At 53.9% G+C, this 23,274-nt stretch overlaps 11 protein-coding genes across 11 annotated transcripts; 3 read left to right on the plus strand and 8 right to left on the minus strand.

The window, feature by feature from the left end:
• Positions 1-3,167: 3,167 nt before the first annotated feature.
• On the plus strand, positions 3,168-3,653 carry CLAFUR5_07966 (Major facilitator-type transporter ecdD; the record flags this gene model as incomplete). Its single annotated transcript, XM_047907114.1, has 3 exons — positions 3,168-3,252; positions 3,302-3,347; positions 3,401-3,653. 3 exons carry the CDS (start codon positions 3,168-3,170, stop codon positions 3,651-3,653), a joined length of 384 nt encoding a protein of 127 aa, XP_047759806.1.
• Positions 3,654-5,389: 1,736 nt separating this feature from the next.
• CLAFUR5_07967 (uncharacterized protein) lies at positions 5,390-6,450 on the minus strand (the record flags this gene model as incomplete). Its single annotated transcript, XM_047907115.1, has 2 exons — positions 5,390-5,892; positions 5,955-6,450. 2 exons carry the CDS (start codon positions 6,448-6,450, stop codon positions 5,390-5,392), a joined length of 999 nt encoding a protein of 332 aa, XP_047759809.1.
• Positions 6,451-6,828: 378 nt separating this feature from the next.
• Positions 6,829-7,299, minus strand: CLAFUR5_07968 (uncharacterized protein; the record flags this gene model as incomplete). The annotated part of the gene is made up of 1 exon (XM_047907116.1): positions 6,829-7,299. One exon carries the CDS (start codon positions 7,297-7,299, stop codon positions 6,829-6,831), a length of 471 nt encoding a protein of 156 aa, XP_047759797.1.
• A 327-nt stretch (positions 7,300-7,626) lies between these two features.
• Positions 7,627-7,893, minus strand: CLAFUR5_07969 (uncharacterized protein; the record flags this gene model as incomplete). The annotated part of the gene is made up of 1 exon (XM_047907117.1): positions 7,627-7,893. The coding sequence occupies one exon, from the start codon at positions 7,891-7,893 to the stop codon at positions 7,627-7,629; it is 267 nt and encodes an 88-aa protein (XP_047759326.1).
• A 1,159-nt stretch (positions 7,894-9,052) lies between these two features.
• On the plus strand, positions 9,053-11,543 carry CLAFUR5_07970 (Mitosis inhibitor nif1; the record flags this gene model as incomplete). Its single annotated transcript, XM_047907118.1, has 2 exons — positions 9,053-11,283; positions 11,333-11,543. The coding sequence occupies 2 exons, from the start codon at positions 9,053-9,055 to the stop codon at positions 11,541-11,543; spliced, it is 2,442 nt and encodes an 813-aa protein (XP_047759913.1).
• A 1,614-nt stretch (positions 11,544-13,157) lies between these two features.
• CLAFUR5_07971 (uncharacterized protein) lies at positions 13,158-14,489 on the plus strand (the record flags this gene model as incomplete). The annotated part of the gene is made up of 3 exons (XM_047907119.1): positions 13,158-13,188; positions 13,281-14,282; positions 14,350-14,489. The coding sequence occupies 3 exons, from the start codon at positions 13,158-13,160 to the stop codon at positions 14,487-14,489; spliced, it is 1,173 nt and encodes a 390-aa protein (XP_047759712.1).
• A 445-nt stretch (positions 14,490-14,934) lies between these two features.
• On the minus strand, positions 14,935-16,002 carry CLAFUR5_07972 (uncharacterized protein; the record flags this gene model as incomplete). The annotated part of the gene is made up of 2 exons (XM_047907120.1): positions 14,935-15,847; positions 15,905-16,002. The coding sequence occupies 2 exons, from the start codon at positions 16,000-16,002 to the stop codon at positions 14,935-14,937; spliced, it is 1,011 nt and encodes a 336-aa protein (XP_047759711.1).
• Positions 16,003-16,335: 333 nt separating this feature from the next.
• CLAFUR5_07973 (uncharacterized protein) lies at positions 16,336-17,444 on the minus strand (the record flags this gene model as incomplete). Its single annotated transcript, XM_047907121.1, has 4 exons — positions 16,336-16,686; positions 16,750-17,106; positions 17,166-17,295; positions 17,353-17,444. 4 exons carry the CDS (start codon positions 17,442-17,444, stop codon positions 16,336-16,338), a joined length of 930 nt encoding a protein of 309 aa, XP_047759710.1.
• A 415-nt stretch (positions 17,445-17,859) lies between these two features.
• Positions 17,860-18,899, minus strand: CLAFUR5_07974 (uncharacterized protein; the record flags this gene model as incomplete). Its single annotated transcript, XM_047907122.1, has 4 exons — positions 17,860-18,207; positions 18,283-18,600; positions 18,654-18,783; positions 18,841-18,899. The coding sequence occupies 4 exons, from the start codon at positions 18,897-18,899 to the stop codon at positions 17,860-17,862; spliced, it is 855 nt and encodes a 284-aa protein (XP_047759724.1).
• Positions 18,900-19,075: 176 nt separating this feature from the next.
• CLAFUR5_07975 (uncharacterized protein) lies at positions 19,076-21,520 on the minus strand (the record flags this gene model as incomplete). The annotated part of the gene is made up of 1 exon (XM_047907123.1): positions 19,076-21,520. One exon carries the CDS (start codon positions 21,518-21,520, stop codon positions 19,076-19,078), a length of 2,445 nt encoding a protein of 814 aa, XP_047759720.1.
• A 530-nt stretch (positions 21,521-22,050) lies between these two features.
• On the minus strand, positions 22,051-22,476 carry CLAFUR5_07976 (uncharacterized protein; the record flags this gene model as incomplete). The annotated part of the gene is made up of 2 exons (XM_047907124.1): positions 22,051-22,209; positions 22,270-22,476. The coding sequence occupies 2 exons, from the start codon at positions 22,474-22,476 to the stop codon at positions 22,051-22,053; spliced, it is 366 nt and encodes a 121-aa protein (XP_047759714.1).
• Positions 22,477-23,274: the final 798 nt, after the last annotated feature.

A 23,274-nucleotide genomic window follows, 5' to 3' on the forward strand; every position in this document is an offset into this window, starting at 1 on the left:
TGAACCAGCCATTCGCCCTGCCTATGTCTCAGTTTGGTGCTTTGGTGCAATGTGTATACGCGTGGGCAGATGATGAAGTAGATCGTCGGCGTTCTTCTGTAGCCCATGTATGGTGGTCTGTATATCTTCCTGCTCTATACGTTACTCGTATCATCTACCTCTTATGACCTGAGCATGTGGCCGGCTATCGATCGCATCGCCCACATGGTGGAGATCCATCATCGTGGGGTCGAGTCTGGCAGCACTAGAGCTCCTGCGAGTACGCGTTACCTGCTATCAGGATTGTACGCGAATATACTTCCAGAAACCATGATGGACATCGCGAAAGATCATGCTCATCAGCAAGTTGTCACAATGTTTTGTGCTTGAAGGAGGAAAGGAGAGGGAGGGAAGCGGCCGGAAGAACTTTCTTCAAGACCGACAGATCTTGCCAAGTGAAAGTAACACTGCCCACTACCAAGAAGTTTCTGCATGCCCACAGCGCCATGATCCAGACATACTTACGATTTGTGAGCTACCGGAACTACACTGCTCGCAGGACGGAACGCATTGGGCTGGTTTTGAGCAAGGCCTTGGCAAAGAGGGGCTTTCACAAGCAAAGCTCTTTCGGCCTCATTTTCATTGAGTCATAATATTCACAAGCAAGAATAAAGTTCTCATCAACACATCCGAATTGGTGTCCGATATGGTCTAGTGGCTAGGTAAGTGTTCAGTTGCACCTTGTCATCCACGACTTGGCCGCTAACATCTCTCAGGATACCTGTCTCTCATTGCTTGCGTTGAACGCATCCACCGATAGCCCACAGGTGGCCGGGGTAAGCAACGCTCTACAATAACCACCTTCTGGTCCATCACTAACATCCGCAAAGGTTCAATTCCCCGTGTCGGAACTCTTTTTGCTCTGCTCGGGAGATTCAGTATGTCCACGGGGCATGGCCGTTGTTTTGTGCTATTGAACACCATATGCAGTCAGGAATGTATATCTATACCCAGACACCTTTGCTCACTTTTTTTGAGCCTCGGGCTCTTGATCGAATGACCTGTGCATATACCTTCTGTGTGGCATACAGTATACAATTATTAATATTGAGACCTGGGGACTGTACACTTGATATAGGCATCAGGGTAAGTTTTGGGAGTAGGCATCATTCCACGTTTCCAGCAAAGCCAATGCGAGTAGCTAACCAGTATTCGGACTCGCACGATAGCAATCCAACAACTAACTCTCTAGTTCACTCGGTTCTCGTGATGTTTGCCATGGAGTGCAAATCGCCCATGGACTGGTCACAGATGGCATATTGCAACAAGAGACGGACAAGTCGACCGCTGACCTCTGGGAAACAAAGGCAGACCTTTGATCTGCACGGCTCCACGCTCGTGGGGATGCCAGACTGGCGATTTACTGGGTCATATTCGGTGACATACGTGGCACTCCGGACTCGAGCATCGTTTCAGGCTCGGGCAGAGCACGCCAATCAGGCCAGTTCAAGAGTTGCTTTCTATTTCTTCTTCGTTTGTCTTGGTGCTTTGTTTCCAGCAGCTCGAGGGTATATTCCACAACTTTGAGCACGATTAGACAGCTCTCGTATAAGACCGACTTACTGCTGAACAGATCACTTCTTCGTACGACAGCAGTGGACAGTTCGCTCGCTTGCAAGCCAGACCGCCACACGTTCATCCGGGAACTCCCAGAGCAAGGTTTGCTACGGCAAGCACTGGCCTTTACTGACCTTTGGAGTGATGGGCACTTTTCGAGCATGGCCGCTGCGGTCTGTAACAGACATCTTGTGCGAAGCATAGCTGCTGGATAGAGGTAATCTGTTGGGACTTGTATTCTCTGATGGGATAGTGTACCTCGTGGCGTCGGCGTCTGGCGGCTCATCAGTTTCTATACGAAGCCAGCTGCATATTACGCCGAGATGAGCCCGGGGTGTGCCATGGGGAAATGAGGGGTGTTCGTTTTTGTGTTGCAGGCTTCTCCAGATCGAATGATGATGAGAAAACAATGGCGGCACTTGTGTGTTGGTTCTTCGTCAACGGGCAACGTCGCTGCCTCTTCCAACGATGGCCAAGCATTGTCAAGAGATCCCCTCTCCACACGCCACGACAGCCATCAGGTCTTGTGCATCACCACACTTCCTCTCTTCGCTCTCCACACTACTCGCTGTTTCACCAGGAGGGTGCGGGTCTTGTGCGGCGGGCAAGAACCACCGACCGCGAAAAGCCAACATGAACTTTGTTGATACTTTGCTGGGTCCACTGACCTTCTAGAAGGCCTGCTCACGACTGACGGAGCCGTCCTTCCCGCTCTCATTCGTCTGGAGTGCATGGGCAGCTGCAAGCGCTCCATCGCACCACATGGTGAGAGTAGTGGCGCCCACACGCTGGCCGACAGCACGACGAGGGTGATGGAGGTGCCCCTTTGGCGAGAGATTTACAAGCCACCAGCCCGGTAGGGCGTCATCGACTCTGGTTCGTCCTCCCCGCAACGGCAACCACAGATCGTGTACATGTCATCAGCTGCTTCATCAAGCCCAGGTATCCAGATCGCGCTACACTGTATGGCCAGACTCCACGCCTCTTCCCCGCCTCGTGACGATCAGCAGCAACACGGCACGGCTCTACTCTATCGCATCCTGTGGTGCCTCTTCGCTTCACAGCAGCGCCCATCTTCCAACAACCACAACTTCTTCTTCCAGCTCGCAGGACGCTTGATGTTGGCTCAGATCCCAAGTGCCGCTGTGCAAGCATGTTGCGTGCGATCTAGCAAGGACATGGTGCTTACGCGCACCTATTACCGTCATTGCAAGCGAGCTGGCAGACGGGCAATGGCCGAGTGAAGGCAAAACTCAAGAGCAGGAGCGGCGTTCCAAACTCTATGCCACATCTATTCGGGCCGTCAGCGTGTCCAGACAAGCTTCACCTATTATTGCTTAACACCACGCCTTTTAGTGCTTTAGAGCTTCGAGCTAGACGAGCTGGCCTATCAATGGCTTTAAAGTCCCCTCTGCTGGTGCACCATACCGTTGCAACGGTCCTTCGACGAGGGTAAGCACATAAAGTCGATGCTCGCCTGGTAAATTTTCGCCCCATCTCGTGCTCCACCTCGAGAACCTCAGATCGTCCTTTCACGATCTTCTTTGCATTGAAGATTGTTCACACCCACCATGCCTGTCGTCATCAAGCCTCCGCCTGGAACGCCTGGCAAAGCATGGCCGGCCATTGCAGTTGGCTTGTTCGTGGCCTTTGGAGGTATGTTTCGCTTGCGAGACTTGACGACGCTTGCTGATAGCTCGGGAAGGTGTGTTGTTTGGATATGACACTGGAACGATTGGTGGCATTTTGGCGTAAGAAGCTATAGTATAACTTGGGCTTAGCTTTAAGCTGATCAAAAACTCAGGATGCCATATTGGCTTAAGACGTTTTCTACCGGATACACCAACCCAAAGACCGGCGGACCTGGTATCACCTCCAGCCAGCAGTCAGAGATCGTATCACTTCTCTCTGCCGGTACATTCTTCGGCGTGAGTAATCCTTTGGGGAGTACATACAGTTGTGGTGGAGCTAGCAGTGTCTCAAAACTGCTTGATCGTCTCGTACAAACGACAGCACGCACGACAGCACCCCAACAAGGTGTCGCCGGGCGGGACTGACAAGCTCTACTGCGACTGTGTAGCTCTCGTCCTTCTTCCCGATGATGTACTGACTGCCTCATGTATTAGGCTCTAACAGCAGCACCAACTTGCGACTACTTCGGTCGTCGACTTGGCTTGATTATATCAACACTGGTCTTCACACTCGGTGTTATCCTCCAGACCGCAGCAACGGACATTCCGCTTTTCGTTGCAGGCCGTTTCTTTGCCGGCTATGGCGTTGGTATGATCAGTGCATCAATCCCGCTCTACCAGTCTGAGACCGCACCGAAGTGGATCAGAGGCACAATTGTCGGAACTTACCAGCTCGCCATCACCATCGGTCTCCTCCTCGCAGCCATTGTCGACAATGCCACAAAGGACCGTAACGACAGCGGATCATACCGTATCCCAATCGCTGTGCAGTTCGCCTGGGCCATCATCCTCATCGGTGGCATGCTCGTTCTTCCTGAGACACCTAGGATGTGGATCAAGCGTGGCAAGCCAGAGAGGGCAGCCAAGTCGCTCTCTACACTACGACGACTGGACGTCGACCACCCTGCCCTGATCGAAGAGCTAGGAGAGATCACTGCCAACCACGAGTATGAGCTTTCGCTCGGCAAGTCCACATACTTGGATTGCTTCAAGGGCAACCTCGGAAAGCGTCTCGCGACTGGATGTCTGCTCCAGTCTCTGCAGCAGCTTACAGGAGTCGTACGTCAACCCATCATCACCCACTCCATCTCACAATGCTAACAACACCGCAGAACTTCATCTTCTACTACGGCACCTCCTTCTTCAAAAACTCCGGCATCAACAACTCCTTCGTCATCAGCATGATCACCTCCGCCGTCAACGTCGGCTCAACCTTCCCCGGCCTCTACCTCGTCGAAGCCTGGGGTCGTCGCTCCCTCCTCCTCTTCGGCGCCATCGGCATGGCAGTCTCGCAATTCATCGTCGCCGGCGTCGGCACAGGAGCCGGAGTCGAGAACGAACCCGCGCAGAAAGCTCTCATCGCTTTCGTGTGCATCTACATCTTCTTCTTCGCCTGCTCGTGGGGACCGGTTGCATGGGTTGTGACTGGTGAGATTTTCCCACTGAAGGTCCGAGCCAAGTCGCTGTCGATGACGACGGCGAGTAACTGGTTGTTGAACTGGGCGATCGCCTACTCCACACCTTACCTCGTCGACGATGGTCCAGGCAACGCCAACTTGCAGAGTAAAGTCTTCTTCCTCTGGGGCGGATTCTGTTTCATTTGCATCTTCTTCGTGTGGGCCATGATCTACGAGACCAAGGGTAAGAGAGCCTGTCCCCCCCATCACATCACAAGTGTTTTGAACCTTTTCGCTGACGCATCATCAAAACAGGTCTCTCCCTCGAGCAAGTCGACGAGCTTTACGCCAAGGTGCCTCACGCCTGGAAGTCATCCGGCTTCGTGCCTACCGTCTCCTTCCAGGATGTGCAGGACATTGGTGGTGACCACCGCAAATCGAGCTTGGCGGATATTGAGAATGTTGCCATGCGCAAGAAGTCGGTTGGGCATGATGAGGAGGTTACTGGTGAGAAGTATTAGATGTTTAGTCTTGGCGGGTGGGATGCACAAGGGGTGGTGTGTATTGCGTTCATGCGATGACGGTATTATGCATATGTTAAATTCATTATGATACCATGACACATCGTCGAGCTTTGGGTTGTCAGGCTACTGATGGTAGACCATCTTGGCAACGAATGCGTGTATTTTGCATATCTAATGACTGCTACCAACCTGGCCAAAAACTGCGACTACGAGTGCCTGATAACCACGACATGCACGAACGCCTTTCTTTCTTCTCCATCTTCTTCTGTTTCTTCTGTAGCTTTTTCCTCTCCCCCACAACCTCTTCCCGCATTTCCTTGTCCTTCCCTTCCCTCATATCAATAGCCGCCTTAATCTCCTCATGCAACTTTTGGTTGGAAATCGTCAACGCTTGCATCCAGGGATGTCTATCATCATAGTACCGACGCGTCGTAAGAACAATACCCGCGGTGATATTCAACATTTGACTCTTATCAGAGGCCAAGCGGATGTTGAAGTGAGTGTCGTAGCACATCTTGAAAGCCAGCACTTCCAGCCCTTTGGGCGCCCAGAACGTGTCGATGCAGCCGGGGTAGAGTACGGTCAGTCCTTTGGTGTAGCGGAAGTAGAGGAGGATAGACGATTCGACGGCCTTGAGGTTGAGGCCTAGTTCGTGTGCTGGTTTGCGGATGGCGTAGTCCAGGTCTGGGTGGGCAGGGTGTGTTAGTAGGAGGACTTCTGGGAGTAGTGATGATCGAAAGCCGTACCTGTGATATCATAGATATCCTTCAGCCCCTCGTCGCCAGGCACGAGACCACCGTAAGAGAGAGCAACCCCAAGCCAGTGTATGTGTTCACAGTCGGTGAGCTTCTCCGTAAGAGGCAATCCATAGTCGGCTGACATGATGCGCCATAGTAAGTCCAGTAACCAGCGGGCATGGGCTGAGGTACGAGTCTGCGGGCTTCTTCTGAAAAAGACGTCGATTTCGGATTGGACGTCCGGGTCGAAAGGAGGAATCTGCGGAACCCGTGTGTCTGGACCTGTAGCAGTATCGTCCTCGGCGTTGGAGGGCCCTGGACCTGTAGTAGTATTTTTCTCGGCCGTGGAGGGCTGACAGTGAATGATGCGGAAGTACTGGTCAATCACCTGGGAAGACAACAGGCGTTGACGCTCGGCTTCTTCAGCATCTCGTTGGTCGTTCAGCTGACGTTCGCGCTCGATGCCTTCCACAGTAAACAGCTGGGCCGCAGTCATGTCAGCCATGCTGTCGCCGTGACAAGACCGGTGCGACAGCGTATGGAGATCAATTTGTAGGCGGCAAGCGGATGATGATGGTGATGATGACCCAAACCCAATGATTCATCTGTGCTGAGTGTATTTGCGATAGTGTATGGTGTCAAGTCGCAGGCGATGGATCTCGCTGGTCTGTCTGTCGTACTGAAGAATTGCTGATGATGATGATTTCGATGATCTGCGATGAATACTCAGTGTGGTGTGTTTGTACAACGGACGCTCGATGATTGAAATGTGCAGGTAAGAGAACACCATGCGAGTAAACATTGTCCCTACCACCACCCCCAGCGTCTTGCTGCTTCCATGCAGACATCCACTCTCAAGGAATCCACCACCAACCACGCCTTCCTACCCATGCACTACCGCCCACACCTCAACTTCATACAACAGCTCCTTCTTCGCCAAACTCGCAACCCCCAACACCGTATCCGGCGGCCTATGCCCCTCCGCCTCACGATCCATAAACTCCATCCAATGCTCCCCCCACCCCCTCTCCACCACCTCAATCCTGTCCACCTCAGGGTCCCCCGTCTCGGTCACAATGTAATGCCTTACACGGATGATATCGCGAGGATGAGCACCAGCGGCCCTCAGTGCTGCGTGAACGGTCTTGTAGGCTTGTTGGGCTTGCTTGGGGATGGAGCGAGAGGCGACTTTGCCGGTTTCGGGTGTGATGCCGGTTTGGCCGGCGAGGGTGATGAGCTTGCTGGTGTGGAGGAGGGGGGTTATGCAGACTTGGTTGTATGTTGGAGGTGGTTTTGGGACGTCGTCGGGGTTGAAGGCGTGGGGTTTGTCGTCGAAGCCGCGGGAGCTGGCCATGTTGGTTGACTGGACGGCGAATTGATTGGTGCTGTATCTGGTCGAGCTACGGTGTCAGGCAGTGCCAGGTTGAGACGGTATGGCCACTGTGTCGGTAATTATGTGTTACTGCTCAATGTGCGTTCGACAGTGACGTCCATTGTTGCTTGGAGCTGAGAGCTATCGAGGCGGGGAGTCAAGCTATGACGGCCATCAGCGCTGCTTTTGTAAATTACATGTATTCCTCGCGATTCTATGCACAGCATGGGACTCCCTATAACGGCCAGCGCGATGGTATGTTTGAACGCATTCCATCTGCTCTCGGTATTCTTGGCACCTGCTGCGGCTTCACAGCTTCTGCATGGCCTTCTTGCCACCAAAGTACACTGCTTGTATAGGTCTAATGCCGTTGTTGGTACTCCCACAGCCATGGCAGCGATTGCACCGGCCACATACGTTGGTACCGTAGCCATAGCGATCATTGTTGTGGAAGACAACACATCCTTGGGCTCCAGCCTGCTGTCCGAGGTTCCCAGTGCCGTTACCAACAGGATCGCTGCAAGCACGCCACGATCTGGACTGAGACTGGATGTGCTTATCGCCGGTAGTTGTCATGATGTCGGCTGTGGCGCGTGATGGACGACTCGGCGAGTGCAGGATGTGCTGTGACGAAGACGAAACGCTCCCCAGGCTTGGTCTTGGTCACAGCTAGATTCTTCGCATCGGGATGCTGTGTTTGACTGCGAGATGCCTGGGTGCTGAATACATCAGATATCAGCCCGACCTACCTATATACCTACTCCTCGCGATCGGCGGCAGACCAGGCCGCAAGAAGATGACTGTCTTGCCCGTCCCAATCAAGTAACCTCTGCGCGCAATCGTGCTGTACGGTCTGCGACGGTCGTTGCCGTATCTGCGACGTTCAGATCCTCCATTGATGCCGAGCAACACGAGGCTGGCGTGGCGACTTTGTAGAGGACGTGTTACGTGTACATGTACCTGCAGCAACATCGTGCAGCAGGGTCATGCTCGAAATAGAGTGGCAATGGCTCCCCAGATGTGCGCAACGGCCGGCTAAAGCTTCACAAAGGACTGCATCGGTCGTCGACAGCACGAACGGCTCAGCACCACACGCGTCGGCAGTAGTGGCCAACACTCGCGCAAAGGGTGAAGAGGCGCGGCGGCCATTCACACGGCACAGCAGTCACACGACATGACGACAATCTCCCGCTAGAATCACACAGCAGCAGTCTACGCTATGGAGTACACGAGTACATGTAATGTAATGAAGGCTTGCGGAGAGGCGGCGTGTGATTGGTGCGGGCCTGCTAAAGTGCCAAGCGTGTCGCGGCAGAGGCAACCTTGAACCCCTGGATGCAGTGGATGGGCGCTTGTTTCGCGCATCCAATGCAGCAGCTTTTGACTCTCGCCCACCTCTGCGACGACCACCTGTGGCAGAGGCAGTGCACTCGTTCTCGCCGCGTCCGCTCATTATCCACTGCTGACATTGTCACTTCCTGCCGCTCGCTCACACGACCATCACACATGCGCCCATCACCACCCGCCGTTGCTTGCCTCCCGCCTGTTTGTTATTCTCACAAACCGCCGACGAATCGCCAGCGCTGCACCGCCTTGTCAGACCACAGACAAGCACCCGCGACCCCGAGATAGCAGCACTCCTACAGGCCTTACCCATACCTCTTACACACTACATGCTCTGCTAGCGAGGTCAGAAGAGGCGTTGACATCACCCGCCGCATATACATAATACACAATGGGTCCGCGACCCGCCGACCTCAACGTGGGCCAGGACCGCCCGGATGCCTTTGAGCCGCCCAGGATGTTTGCACACAGAGACCTACCGTCGCCGCGGGCGGGCGAGATTCCGCCAGCGTTGTCACCTCTCGATGCCTTCGCGATGCAGTCGCGGGCGCTGCAGAGGAAGTTCAAGGAGCAGCAGGAGAATGGTAGGAGGATGAGCAGGCTGCCGCCCATGATGGTGCAGAAGGAGATCTCGAACAGGCCAGGCTATTTCCGAAGCATGAGCGGGGAGAGCAAGATGACAGATTTGATGGAGGGAGACGAGGAGTCGATGCCAGTGTCGTCGCACGGCAAGGTGCCAGAAACACGTCCTACAGACCAGAGACCGACGAACGAGAGGCCGGTGAGCTATTATCCCAGATTCAGCACTGCGACAGAGCCCGAGGAAGAGGAGCCACCAGTGCCGACTCCATTCTTCGATGCGCCTGGGCGACGCGCACAGACACCGCAACAAGCAGCAAAAGCAGCTGCAGACTACTTTGGCATCTCAGCGCCAAGAGCATCTTCGCCAGAACCCGTGGACTCGACCTTCGTCAATGTGCAGGCGCCGTCTCCAAACGACTACCCCAGTTTGACAAACAGCATCGATACCATTTCCTCGCATCCACGGACCATGACTATCGACTCGCAACGATCGAATCGCTCCAACACTCAAACATCAGAACGTGGTCTTGCCGTACCTCAATCGCCGCGGTGGCCCAGATCGCCGCGCAGCTTTCAGAGCATTCGTTCTGTGCCGCCCGACAGCGGCGATGAGGACGGCGCTTCGACAACAGGCTCTCATGCCGTGTCTTCGTCGCGAAAATTCTCCGGCAGCAGTGGCGTATCACGACCACAGTCTCCATTTTCACCATGGATGCAACCCGTACACAGATCACCTTCTATGACTTCGGAATATTCCATGAACGGCACGCAAACTCCGCAGCGACCAGTACAAAATTTCTCGAATTTCTCGCGGCCCATGAGTAGCTCTGGCAGCCGGCCCTCTTTTGACGCCAGACCTTCTCTGGATGGTCGCCCGTCGCTCGACAAACGACCAAATCTACCACTAAGGCAGGCGTCTGGTGCCAGCAATAGTACAGAGCATTCATCAAAGTCGCCACTATCACGACAAGCGTCTGCTGACGACTACGATGGGAACAAGGATGGCGAGTTCTCTGACATCCATACGCCCGCATTGCTCGAGCATTCACCCTCCTCCTTCGCGTTCCCAATTGACAAATCCGGTGATGACTCGGGCTCGCACATCTATGCCAAGTATGCTCTTCCACGTGGAAGGCATATCGATCGCGACTCGAAGGCATTTCGAGATTCATGGATTCAGAAGCAGTTCAAGTGGGACATGGAACATGGTGCATCCAGGCCGGTGCAGCACGAGAGGACTCATTCCGACAGTCCGGCATTGGAGCAAGCGCGTGAGCAGGCACGCGAGAGAGTCGCCAAAGCTCAAGCGGATCCTCGAGCTGAAACTCCTGATGTTTCTCGTCCCGGTCGAACTGTGGCAGCGGCGCCCAGTGAGATTAGAAGTCAATCTGTGGATCCTCGCGCGCTGGAGAAAGCGAGACAAGAAGCCATACATCGATCTTCGCCGTCTGTGAAGACGACCAGTACAGATCGCACCATCAAGGCGACCCCACTGCACAAGAAGTCCCCGTCAGCTGACTTGACACCGGAGGAACACCTCGAGATCGGGATTGCATGCCATGAGTCTGGAGAGACAAACAAGTCGACATACCATCTACGCCTCGCCGCCCTAGCTGGCCAACCGACTGGCATGCTACTGTACGCCATGGCGTGCAGACACGGCTGGGGAATGCGAGAGAATCCCGAAGAGGGTGTCAGATGGCTGCGCAAGGCTGTCGACATTACAGGCCTCGATGTCGCTGATGCTGAAGAGGGCATGAAGTCTCTGGATCTCGCTGAGCGCAAAAAGCGTAAGGCTCAGTTTGCCCTTGCAATCTATGAGCTTGGCACCAGTGCTAGACACGGCTGGGGTTGTCCCAAAGACAAAGCGCTGGCTGTTCGCTGCTTCGAGATTGCAGGTAGCTGGGGTGACGCAGATGCTTTGGCAGAGGCAGGCTACTGCTACACTGAGGGCGTCGGTGTCAAGAAAGACTACAAGAAGGCGGCTTCGTTCTACAGACAAGCCGAGAAGAAGGGGTATTCTATGGCTGGTAACAGCTGGTATGTTGAGCCACTTTTTCCCAATACATCATGTACTAACGTCTCGCAGGATCTACAAAGAGAAATACCAAGATGACACCGAAACACAACCCAAAATGCCAGACACACCCAAGAAGCGACCCGGCACCTCGCACTCCTCGAAGACAGAGAAACCCGAGGAACGCGAATCTCGTAAAGACGACAAACCCGCTGGTCGACAACGATCCAGGAGTATATGGGGCAGATCCAAGAAGGAGAAGCCACCTTCCCTGCCCATCTGATCGCTATTCCATTTCTTTCTGTCAATTCTTATTATCTCATCCCATCATCGAATCTCCGCTGGGCGCTGGGCAGGCGATTTAGCAAACAAGCTGCTGCTGCGGCTAATGTATATTTTCACGTCACGGCCGATCTTGCATTGGTATTTTTCTCTCCTGGATGTGGGGAGTGGGAGGCATAATTTCTATTACGCGGGACGATAGGAGCTAAGGAGATTGTAGCCTTGATGGCTGAGCTGAGCTTTTAGGCGCAGACTGAGGCGCTTTCTCAGGTGCATGGAGGTTGTGGAGGTGGATAAGGATAAGCATGGCGCTGGGGAAGCCTGTGGAATGTTTTTTTTCGAATGCTGTGGATATAGCAGAGAGCTGTACAGCTTTATCGATTGACCCTTGAGTGGGATGTCAGTTGAAGACGACGGTGTCTGTGGACTTGCTCGGCTTGATGTCTGTGATGCTTCCACGTTTCTGTGCATGGAGATCTGCGTGATTGTATACCACGGACCAAGGCAGACGGTGTCCGGAGTCTCAGTCCTGTAGAGTGGTGAAACAGGTACAGCTTCCAAATTCTCGGCTCGAAGTCCTTGATATTTTCTTAGGCAACTTTGACCGGCATGCTGATCGGCCGCTGCGATATCGCGGCGTACCAGAGAGCAATTGGTTCTCCGCGGCACGACGGCTGTTGTTGCTTCATAATCATAGCCCTGTAGCTATCGACATCGCCTGGCGTCAAGAATGCCTGCCTCATGCGTGACAAGCACATGCAACAAATCCCACTTCCGCACAAGAGTGAAGTCGCCAGCAGACCCCACGAGCTACGCGTGCTACGATAAGCGAATCAACACTTCACAGCTCAGCGTGCTTGCTTGCTTGGGCTAAGGCTTAGCCAACGTGTCCCTAATCACCACGGCCAATCGACACACAGAGCCAGCATTCATGCTTTTGTAGACCAAGCACAGCAAGCTTGAGAGGTGCATGTACATACCAAGGCGAGGTGTGGATCCTGGATTCTGCCCAGTGACGTAGCTGCAGAGCTCTCCTCATGCACTAGGTACTGATGTGTGACGGTTGTCGCAACTCGTGATGAATCCTCTGCTGTTAGCCGCGTGTGTGCTTCGGCAACGACCAGCAAAACGCCATCGCTGGCCCAGTCGAGGCACGCGAAGCAGGATCCAAGCCTGCGTTGTTGGTATGCGGCGCAAATGGCGGGACAGGCGGCTAGACGAGGTGCTGAGCGCTGCCCATTGACGTAGCTGCTCTCGTGCTCAAATTCCTTTCCATCTCGAGCCCTCCGCGCGCCGGTGCCTCATCCTATCGCTACGAGTCGGACGTCCCTCGCAAAGAGCTACGTAGCTGCTGCTGCTGTTGCTTTATAAAGACGTGCTTGTTCCGCCTGCACGCCCGTGAGTCAGTGGACCTGCAGTGGAGCGCAGTGACATAGCAGCCAGTACCGTTTGATCCGAAGGAAGAGGATTTGTGCTTAAGGCTGGACACACCCCGGTTTGGACCTGACACTTGACATCACTTCTGGAGCTCGCATTTCGTTGGAAAGGACCTTGTATTAAAGAACGAGCGATCTACCGTTGCGTAGCAGACGGCAGACCTTCACGAACCAACAAGATGGCAGAACTCAACGACACCACCTCGCAGAGTAAGTGAAGTGCCATCTGCCGTTGCCAAGCTGTCAACCTTGCTTGTTTGTCCACGAGTCAGGTCATGGCTAACCATCCATGTTCTTCCCAGATGTTAGCGGCAACGCCATCCACCAAGATGGCACTGAGCACATCAAGGACCAAGTCTTTGATGCGCGACAGACAACAGGTACGACTGGCGTCTCCTCCAACCCACCAGAGCCCATAGCACCCGCCCAACCACCAGCGAGCAACCCCGGCGCCGACGATGCCACTGCTGGCATTGGCAAGGACGCGGGAGGCGTGAGCAGCACCGCACACATTGAGAGTCCCGTCCAGGAGTCCGGCCAGGAGGGCGAAAAGGGGACTGTCGGGACCGTGCTGGGGTTCCTTGGCATGGGCACCAGCACCAGCGTAGAGCCAGAGCGTGAGGCTGCCGATGTTGATGCCAGGAATGCGGGTACCGCTGGATCGGCAGCAGCGACTGAGGCGGCCATTGCTACTGGCGCTGCGGGAGCTGTTGCGGGAGGCGTGCTTGCTTCTTCTTCCCACGGCCAGACTGTTGAGATCCCTGATCGGACCAGATCTTCTGCCGTTGAAGGTAGTGCTGGTGGTGTATCCGAGGGCACCTTGAATCGCTACAGAGGAGACAACAGCACTACTACGGACAATAGCACGACCGCGACCACAGCACCGATCGCGGGGCAATCAGCAGCCGCACACACAGACCCCAACGCCCCAAACACCACAGCTAACATTCCCACCCTGACAGGCTCCAACGACATCGTAGGCCAGAACGCCGACAGCACCGTCCGCGACGTCCCACAAGGTGGCCTCGAACACGAGAACACCCACAACAGCGCTCGCGACGACACCGAGAACAAGAACCTCCCAGACAGCGAGACGTCGGGAGAGAACGAGCACAAGCCCCTGCAGCATGAGCAATCAGGAAGTAAAACTAAGGGTAGCTCCATGGAGAACCGCGAATCGATCCCGTCTGCTGGTGGGCAGAAGCTAGGAGATAAGCACTGGGGCGAGAGCGCTATTGTGCCGGAGGTGCCGCCGAAGAGGGCGAGTGAGGCTGGGATTGCGAGTAAGGAGGGTCAGCCTACTGGTAAGTGGTGATAGAACTTTGGTGGAAGTTGAGTATGAAATGAATGTGATTGCTGACGAGGTGACAGGCGAGACCGCGAACAACACCGCGGCTAACACGGGTGGCGCGACTGGTGGGCCAGGTCATCAGGGTGGTGGTGGTGGTGAGGAGAAGCAGAAGTTCACGGATAATCTCAAGGATAAGCTGCATCTTGGCAAGAAGGAGTAGAGGTTGCGAGATGGGTGGATGGATGGGGAATGACTTGATGAGTTCAGATGATGATTGTCCTTGGATTGGCTTCTTTTTCATGATACCTTCTGCAGTACGGCTTCAATCTATTGATGATTGAAGAAGCTCAAGTGTTCGCCATGTTCGAGCCTTCTACCCTCGACCTGCCTTTCATCCGCATGATTGGACGTGCTACCAGTTGTCGCCTACTCAGTACCTCAAGGCAAGAAGGTACAGCTCGATTGGTGAGTTCAGATGATGATTGATTTGGAGAGCCTCTTTTCTTATGACATCTTCTGCAGTATGATTCAGTCTGCTGATGATTGAAGAGTTCCGGTACCGTCCTTGTCCGTCCGTTGGCGATTTTCAAGGATCCCAGTCTCCAGCTACCCAGCTTGTGCTTCTTGGGGGCGGTCCGGGCGGGCTATACGGGGGAGACATGTACCTATGGATAATCAGCATCAACAGCCCAGTTATCATGGCGGGCGAGATGGATGACCCACGCATCGCGCCGACTCTTCGCCGCTGCCTTCTCGCTCTCCATCTTCTGATTCTCGCGCTGGACCACTTTCTTGAACACCTCCAACGCAAACTCTGGGTGACGCTCCAGCAATCCACCACCCTCTGCAGTGTGGAGCTTCCCAATCTTCCAAGCGGTGATCTCGACAACCGCATGACGTACCTCATCAGGTACTGCCTCCGCAGCGCAGAGCTTGTCGATGACCGTTTCCAGCTTGCTTGGCATGTCGCAGTTGGCGTAATTCTCGATGTGAGAAATGGCCAAGGCCTTGAGGGGTTGGATGTTGTACATGTCTGCCATGGCAGCGATGGAAAGGAAGAAGTCGATGCCGTGGTTGGGATGGGCGTCGCAGTCATCCCACTTCCACTCGAGTGCTTGCTCGAAGTTGTGCGCCATGGCGGCTTGGCGAAGATCTGGCCATTCAAGCTCGTCGAGGGGGGTCGTTAAGCGGGTAGGTATAGGAGGTTGACTGCCGTCCTCGTCGTCGTCGCCGTTGCTGATGTTCAAATCCTCGACTTCCTCAGCAAGCTCCGTAAGTATGGTGTGGCCGCCGCAAATGCTACCCCATCCCGGTTCCCTCTTGGCTTGCCATTGGAGTGGCAAATCTTGACGGTAGAGGTAGCGGACCAAGGCATCGACAAGCTGTGCATCAAGGGGCTTGCCGTTGAGGTCGTTAAGCTCGGCGCGGCCTGTCTTGCTCTCTATGAAGGTAGGGCTGGAGCTCATGGTGTAGAGGACATCGGAGTGCATGAAGAGGACGACTTTGTGGACCTTCCACTCTTTGCCGCCGTCAGCCACAAGGGTGAAGTCGGAGAGGTCGTTGCCATCTTCCATGAGCCTAGTCAATGGTGTCAGTATGTAATACGGGAAGAGCGGTTGAGGGTGTCGTTGATACTTCTTCATGCCCTTGACGAGTGCTTGTGCGGGTTCAGTGTATTCCCATGGCATGTCTTCGCCAGCGTGAGATACTGGAGTTGATGGTCTCGTCGACATGGCTGGTGGTGGTCTGGTCTGTGTATGTGTGATAGTATCGGAGATGAGAATAAGCAAGGTGGAAAATCTCGGTTGCTTAAGTATCAACAGCTGAAGTGAGCGAGTAAACGCTGGAAGCTCGTGTGAGCTTTCATTCACTTTGACCCTCACATGCTATCAGCCCCACCCAAACTCGGTCCGCCCGCATCTCTTGGTCAACGGGGCAGCAAGCAAAAGCATGCAGCTCTCGCTCGGATGACGCGTCGTTCTAATTCAGATAAAGATGATTAGTACCTACCGAACTACTGTCACGAACTGCCCACTCTTTTCACGAGCGTCTTAGTCCACCTTCTACTACCACACCCGTGTTGGCCAGGTACTTTCAACAGAATTACGCCGACGAGTTGCTGCCTCGCGCGCTACTTCAGCCTTCTTCTCTCTCTCGATGCGCCGATGATCATCCCTACCCAATTTCTGGAACACTCTTTCCTTGAATTCTGGGTGGTCGTCAAGAGTGCCAGTCTTGTGGAATCTTCCAAGCTTAGATGCTGTTGCATTCACCACGAGCTTTCGCATGCGTTCCGTCACAGTGCCCGCGGTACAAATCCGTTCGACGACAGCATCGAGCTTGCCTGGCATCAGGCAGTCTTGGTACTCATCCACTACCTGCTCAGCCATGTACTTCAGCGCTGGGATGTTGTACATCTACACATATATGGTCAGTACATCTTTCCCCTCAAAGTGTTGTATCTGTGGTGGAGATCCTACTTGAGCCATGTTGGCCATTGTGATCAAGAAGTCGAGACCTTCGGTAGGGTGATAGACGCAATCGCCATGGATGACCGGCTCTTTTGGTTTCTCCTCCCCATCGTCAGGTGGTACTGCACTGTCAGCATTAGAGGCTGGAAGATCAGCACCCTGGTTCAATACAGCGGTCTCGGCGTCTTCTCTTGCCCTGGTCTCGCTCCAACCATGGCATTTGGCCTGTCCAAAGAAGACGCTCTTGCGAGTCCACGGAGTTACCAACCGCTGCTCATACATGTACATAACGAGTGCCTGGACATAATGGGCGTCGAAAGGCTTGTCTTCGAGGCCATGTAGCGTAGTGCGGCCAGCTCTAGAATCCTAGGAACCAAGAGTCAGTACATGTTTCCTATGAACATTGTAGACAGTGGTGGACATACTGGGAATTCTCCGTTACTGCTCATCTTGTAGAGAACATCGGAGTGCATGGACAGAACGAGCTTATGAACTTTCCACTCCTGGCCATGAGCAACGAAAGCGAAGTCTGATGATGCCTGGTCCAGGCGTAGCCTGTAATGAAGCGTTAGTGACTTGTCCGGAGCACGTGCAGCGAAAGGGAAACTTTACCGTGACAGACCGTCTCTGATTGCATCGGATGGTGAAGGAGGTCCGTACCCAGTCCAGTCGACGCTGGACCCATGAGATGATGCTATGGACATCTTGTAGTATGTATCGTCAGGTGCAACTCATGGTCGGACTGGTACGGGCGCATGGTGGAGTTATGTCTCAACCTCGTAGAACAACCCAAAGTTTGTGCGCGTTTGCTCTTCACATGTAGCTCTTTATAGCCTGCAAGGATCGATGCGATTTCGCATTAATCCTCAAAAACCAGCCTACCATGCAGGAAGCAACAGCAGAAGCTCGAGCGAGCTTTCATTCACTTCATCTCTCACATGCCAGTCACTCTGTCAAGACCAATGCTTTCTTCACTGCCAGAACCATCACTCATCTCACTCAAAATCTTGTCCAAAGACATCTTCACTACCAATTGGTGTCTGGAGGATGTTCTCGAGGCCAGTCCGACGTAACAGAGCTGGAAGACATGATCAGTTGGGAGTCAAAGCATCAGTCAATTTAGTCCGAACTCTCGTACTCAGTATTCCGCTTCGGCCTTCCCACCTCGGCACGTAGGATACTCCCGTGCCTTCTCACTCCAACGCCTTCATGTGCTCGCCTTGCCAAGGCCTCGAGGACATCATGGGCGAAATCAGGGTGGCGGTCCAAGATTCCGCCTTTGAGTGGGTGAAACTCTCCTATTTCCGCTGCTGCATAGTCGGCAATGAGCTGCCGCATTTCCTGGGGTTCCGTGTCTGTTGCGCAGATATGCTCGATCATGGCATTGAGCCTGCCGGGCATTTCACAGCGCATGTACAGGTCAAGTTGGGTCATGGTGTAGCGCTTGAGTGGCACGATGTTGTACATCTAATTGAACGTAAACTTTGGTCAGTATTTTCTCTTATAGGCGACTGATGACAGGCAGTCATTCAATCTTCTTACCTCTGCAAGGTTGCCAAGCGAGATCAGGAAGTCGACATCGGAGATTGGGTGCGTCGCACAGTTCTCGACGACTGCTTCTGCCTCTGCATCGTCTACATCGTCTACATCGGGAAGCTCCGAGTCGTCGGAACTGGAGTCATTGTCGGCATGATTTTCGTCCCGTGCTCGACACTGATCCGAAGTGTTTCGACGCCCAGACCACGGCCATATCAGCTCCTCGTCACGGATATACAAGTACTGAACGAGGGCTTCGATACAAGCTGGATCGAAAGGGACGCCATTGATATCCTTCAGCTCCGCTCGACCAGACTGGGACTCCTACGACCTTGTCAGCTTCTGAGTCACCCTGGCCTGTGTGGACATGAACATACCGGGAATCTGGGTGAAGTACTCATCGTGTATAACACGTCAGAGTGGGTGAAGAGCACGACTTTATGCACTTTCCATTCTTTGTCGCCAGAGCCCAGGGTGAAGTCGGCAAGAGTATCATCAGTTCGCAGCCTATTGACCAGAATCTGTTAGTGGTAGCCAGGTCGTGAATGATGTGCGCACACTCACTTTTCCAAGCCCCGTTTCACGGCCTTGTATGCAGTTTCACGACTACCTGCTTTTGACATGTTCTCTCGTCGTGCCAGATGTACAGCACCTGGAGCAGATGCAGTGCTATATGAATGGTCTGAACAAAGAGCACCAAAAGCAAACGGAGAGTCCTACATTGTTTGCTCCAGCTTTCTTCACTTGCAAGACCGTTGACAAGGATCTTCTCAGTCGGAATTTCGATTAAGCAAGGCCATCAGACCCATCCAAACTCACTCAACTTCCTCTGCAACCCCAACACAGGCCGACTCCACACCTCCCTCTGGCCCTCCGTCACCTTCTGATCCGGCGCCACCTCCTCCGGTCCAACGACCCTAATCGCCCTCTTCAAATTCTCTCTCCTCTTCTGCGCTTTATTCTCCCTCCAAGAGTCCAGCACGTTCCCTACTATACTTGGCCTCCCCGCAGCAGAACCGAAGCTATCCGCGTCCACGAGGCCGTTCTTGCTATCATCTAGTGGCTTCGGCGGTCCAATGATGTGAGTCAAGTTGTGGCCTGACGGGGGGTGAGTCGGGGTGTGAGCTTCGTCGAAGAGGTTCTTGGTAGAATCTGTCCAGCCTAGGTAGGGCGCGGTGCTCTTGATGGGATTTGGGAAGAGGTGAGGAGAGTCGGGCGAGGGGACGAAAGCGCCTGGGCTCATCAATTGAGACGAGCTTTGTGATCTATTCGATGATCTCCGTCGACCTTTGGCTACATTCTTGGCGACACGCTCCCACATTGGAACCTTTCCCTTCTCTGTGACGTTACTTTTATTGGTCGTACGCCAGGTTGATGGACTGTTGGCAAGAGGCGAGGTGTTGGGAGTGGAATCGGGGGTTCTCAGCTTGAGCGCAACAATATCTGCGGCAAGTAAGGGCGTTCCTGGTTGCATGCTTTGCTTCAAGTCATCCGCCCTTTTCTGCTCTTCCTTCTTGGAGCTCTTGCTGCGTATGTAGCGCATCCCTCTTTCGAAATGTGACTTCGACCTTGGTGGCGTAGTCCGATTTGTCTTGACTCTTCCAGAGACATTCGTAACGATGGGTGGAGGCCGACTTCTCCCAGGGTTATGATCATCCGGTGGTGATATGGGAATCATACCTGTGATACTGCTCGCCCGAGTCGACGTTGGCGGGGACAAACGAAGATGAAATCCTGTCGATCTCTTCCCCGAGGAAGCACTGCTACCGCTGTCGTCTCGCCTATGGCTACCTGGTACTGATAGTGACGACTGACTGCCATAGGAATCGGCAGGCTGCCTCGTTCCAGGAATCTGCTTTGTTTGGAACAGCGGCTGCGGGATCATCTTCATTCGCGCTCTGACGCTATCATCCGAGTCCCACCCCGATGATTCTGATGCCTGCCGAGTCTGCTGTTGCGTGAGCATAGAATGGTATGGCTGTGCCAACGTGTTGGCCTGATCAACATCGCGGCTACGTTTTCGCTCCCTCCTCCGGCCCCGCGATACATCACTGTCGTTGTCATGCGAAAACAGCCCGACATACTCCCTCGACACCGTCCTCGCGTGAGCTACGGGTGGGGTAATGTTCCTGACCGGACCATTGCCCACGCGGAAAGCCTTAGCATAGGGTAGACTTGGCTTAGCACCAAGGGGGTACTCTTTCGCGGGCGTTGTGACTTCAATCGGCGGCGTCAAAAGTGTCCTCCGCCTTCCCTGTGTATCGATCAGAGTCGCAGCCGGAGGTAGATGAGGTGCTAGCTGAGGCGCCTTTCCGAAAATGTCGATGCTGTCAAGACGAATTTGCCCTTGTGATGTCGTCTGCTTGAGAGCTTGTGCTCGTAACCCCTCGTCTACATGAGGTGGCAGCTGAGGCGCCTTCCCGCCCACAGAAAAGATGTCTATGCTGTCTAGACGGATTTGCCCTTGAGATCTCCTCTGCTTAAGAGCTTGTGCTCGCAACTCCTCGGGTAGTAAGGGCACCGCCCCCGGAGCCTTCAGTGCCTGCTTCGCCTCTTCAAGTGAGATCGTCTCAGCTTTGGGACGCTTAGAAGCCATAAGGCTTTGATGCGACGATTTGGACGGTCCCGCATTTGGTGAAATACCTGACAGTGGCTCCGGATCCACACGGTCCACAGTGATTGTGCTGACGGTAGGCGACGGACTGATGATGAGTGGCGAGTACACTCGGGGCTCGAGGAGAGGAGGCGTATCATTTTTGTGACTCAAGTCGGGGGTGCTGACACTATACGCTATCGGCTGCAAGAGGAACGGTGGGAGGTCTTCAGTTACCCCGTCAATCTGCCACCCAGGGATCGAATCTGCGTCCAGTTGACTTGGCGTACGGCTGTAGATACTTGATGAACGTCGGAAGTAGGAATCGATAAGTGATTCTCCGGAAAATTTGGCTGCTAGCGAAGGGGTAGGTGGTAGCGGCTTGTCGGAGGAGTCCTTGGATGGAGTACGTTTGACAAAGCTTTGAAAGGACGGCACCGTTTGCTCGAGGCCGCATAAGGAGGAAGACGACGAACCTGAGCTTGGGAACTGTGGTCGCTGAAGTGACGTTCGAGACCGGTGACCAGATGAGCCAGAAGTAGGAGCGGCACTGCCGATTGGCGGTCGTTTGAGCTTTCCTGGCGACAGTGGCGGTATGCTCCAGCCTGGCGTGGGCTGGTATGTCGATAGTGGCCTTGCCTCGATATACATGGCTGCTGTCCATGATGTCTAGAAGGAGGCGTCACTGAGATGCTAAAGGTCTGGGGTGTCGAAACAAAGAAAAGCTGACATAGCTATACTCCAAGCTCGTTGCGGCAGACAGGAAAACCACGAGCCAATTCCAACAAAGAATGCCATGAACCCGAAGCTCGATCCGGACCTTGAGACTGTGTCATCCGGTATATTCTGAAGTCCGCGTTGTGCACAGGAACCAAATGAAGTCGCCGTGATCGGCTTTCACAAGACTTTGCAGGTTTCGTGGCCAGCGAGCAATTGCCCTCTGGACCGGCGTATAGTGCCCAAGCCTGCCATTGCACTGTCAGTATTGAGTACCATAGCAAAGCACGCAACGAAGAATTCATCACTAGCGACACATCAGTAGTAAAACCCAGTCGCCATCACATCAACAACAGACGTTCCAACCAAGCCATAGAGAAATTGGTCTGTTCCCATAAGCTCGACGTACCATGCTGCGCTATGATGGAATCTGCATAGAAAGCCTGCACTTTTAAACGTGTCGGCTACGCCTTTTCCGAGCCTGAGGGAGCCTTCCGCTGGTCATCCTCAGCAGCCGTAGTGCGCTCAAACTCCGTCGATGAAGGGTCTTCAGGTATGTTACCCATAACAGCTGGATCGGACTTGCGCTTGTTACCCAGCTCTGCACGTAATTCGGACACTCGCTGTATGCTGTTCAGCAGCCTTCACCCAACGCCCACCGAGATGGCAGCACGCATACATACCTTGCGCTCTTCAGGATTCAACCCGTGCTTCGCATGAAGCGCTTCCAGCGCGACAGCCTCTGACCGCCTCCTGCCGATCTCTAGAGACACCTCTGTACTGTCGAGTTCAATGGGTTCATTATTGATAGATGCAGCGGATAACGTCAGCTGTGGCCCTCCTTTCGACGCCGTCACCGGAGAAATTGGCGTATCATTGCTTCTGTCCATGTTTGCGAGATGCGATGCGGTCCTTCTGGGAGACCTGTATACTGGCCGGATCGCGACGGGTTGCTGCTTAAAGGGATTTCATGGATTGGGAGACTGGATTATATACTAGTGATGTGCACGATCAGCGGTATAAGACGGTGTAGTTAAGGGGACACGGTGACTTCACCCTGTCGAAATGAGTCGTGATCCCTGGAAAGGTGTTGTGTTCAAGAACGAAGTCGGAAGGATCCAAGCGGGCCCCGCTCGAGCCCAATGTCTAGGGGCAGTACCATCGGACAGTGCCCTCGGGGACTCCATCAATTGCCCATTAATTTTAATCAATACGAGGAGGCCCGACTTTTTTTGAAACATACTGCCTAACCCTCCCTAACCCTCCTAACCCCTCCCTAACCTCCCTAACTACTGACCCTTACCCTCCTAACCCTTTACCCTACCCTCCCTAACCGCACGGGCGTTGTGTATAGTCAAGACTTGGCGGGTTGTTGTTAAAGCTCGATTACGAGCGGATACTATCCAAATTCAGGATCCAGTTCTCAGACTTAGGGAGAACCAGCGCAATGGAAGGTATCCCAGGGCACTGTCCGATGGCACTGCCCCTAGACACTGGGCGCTCGAGCCCGCTCGACGCCAAGAGAAGTCACGAGCTGAGTAAGACTGACTGTTGTGCTCGACCAAGACGAAGAGGAAGATTGTCGATGAGAAGATAGCCGTGTCGGTGCCCATGCACCCGCGAAGCGGGTGTTGGACAACCCAGTGATATTGGACACCTCAATAAAACCACGCTTTCCAACACGCGTA

This window comes from Fulvia fulva, chromosome 3, assembly GCF_020509005.1.
Source record: "Fulvia fulva chromosome 3, complete sequence".
Lineage (NCBI taxonomy): Eukaryota > Fungi > Ascomycota > Dothideomycetes > Mycosphaerellales > Mycosphaerellaceae > Fulvia > Fulvia fulva.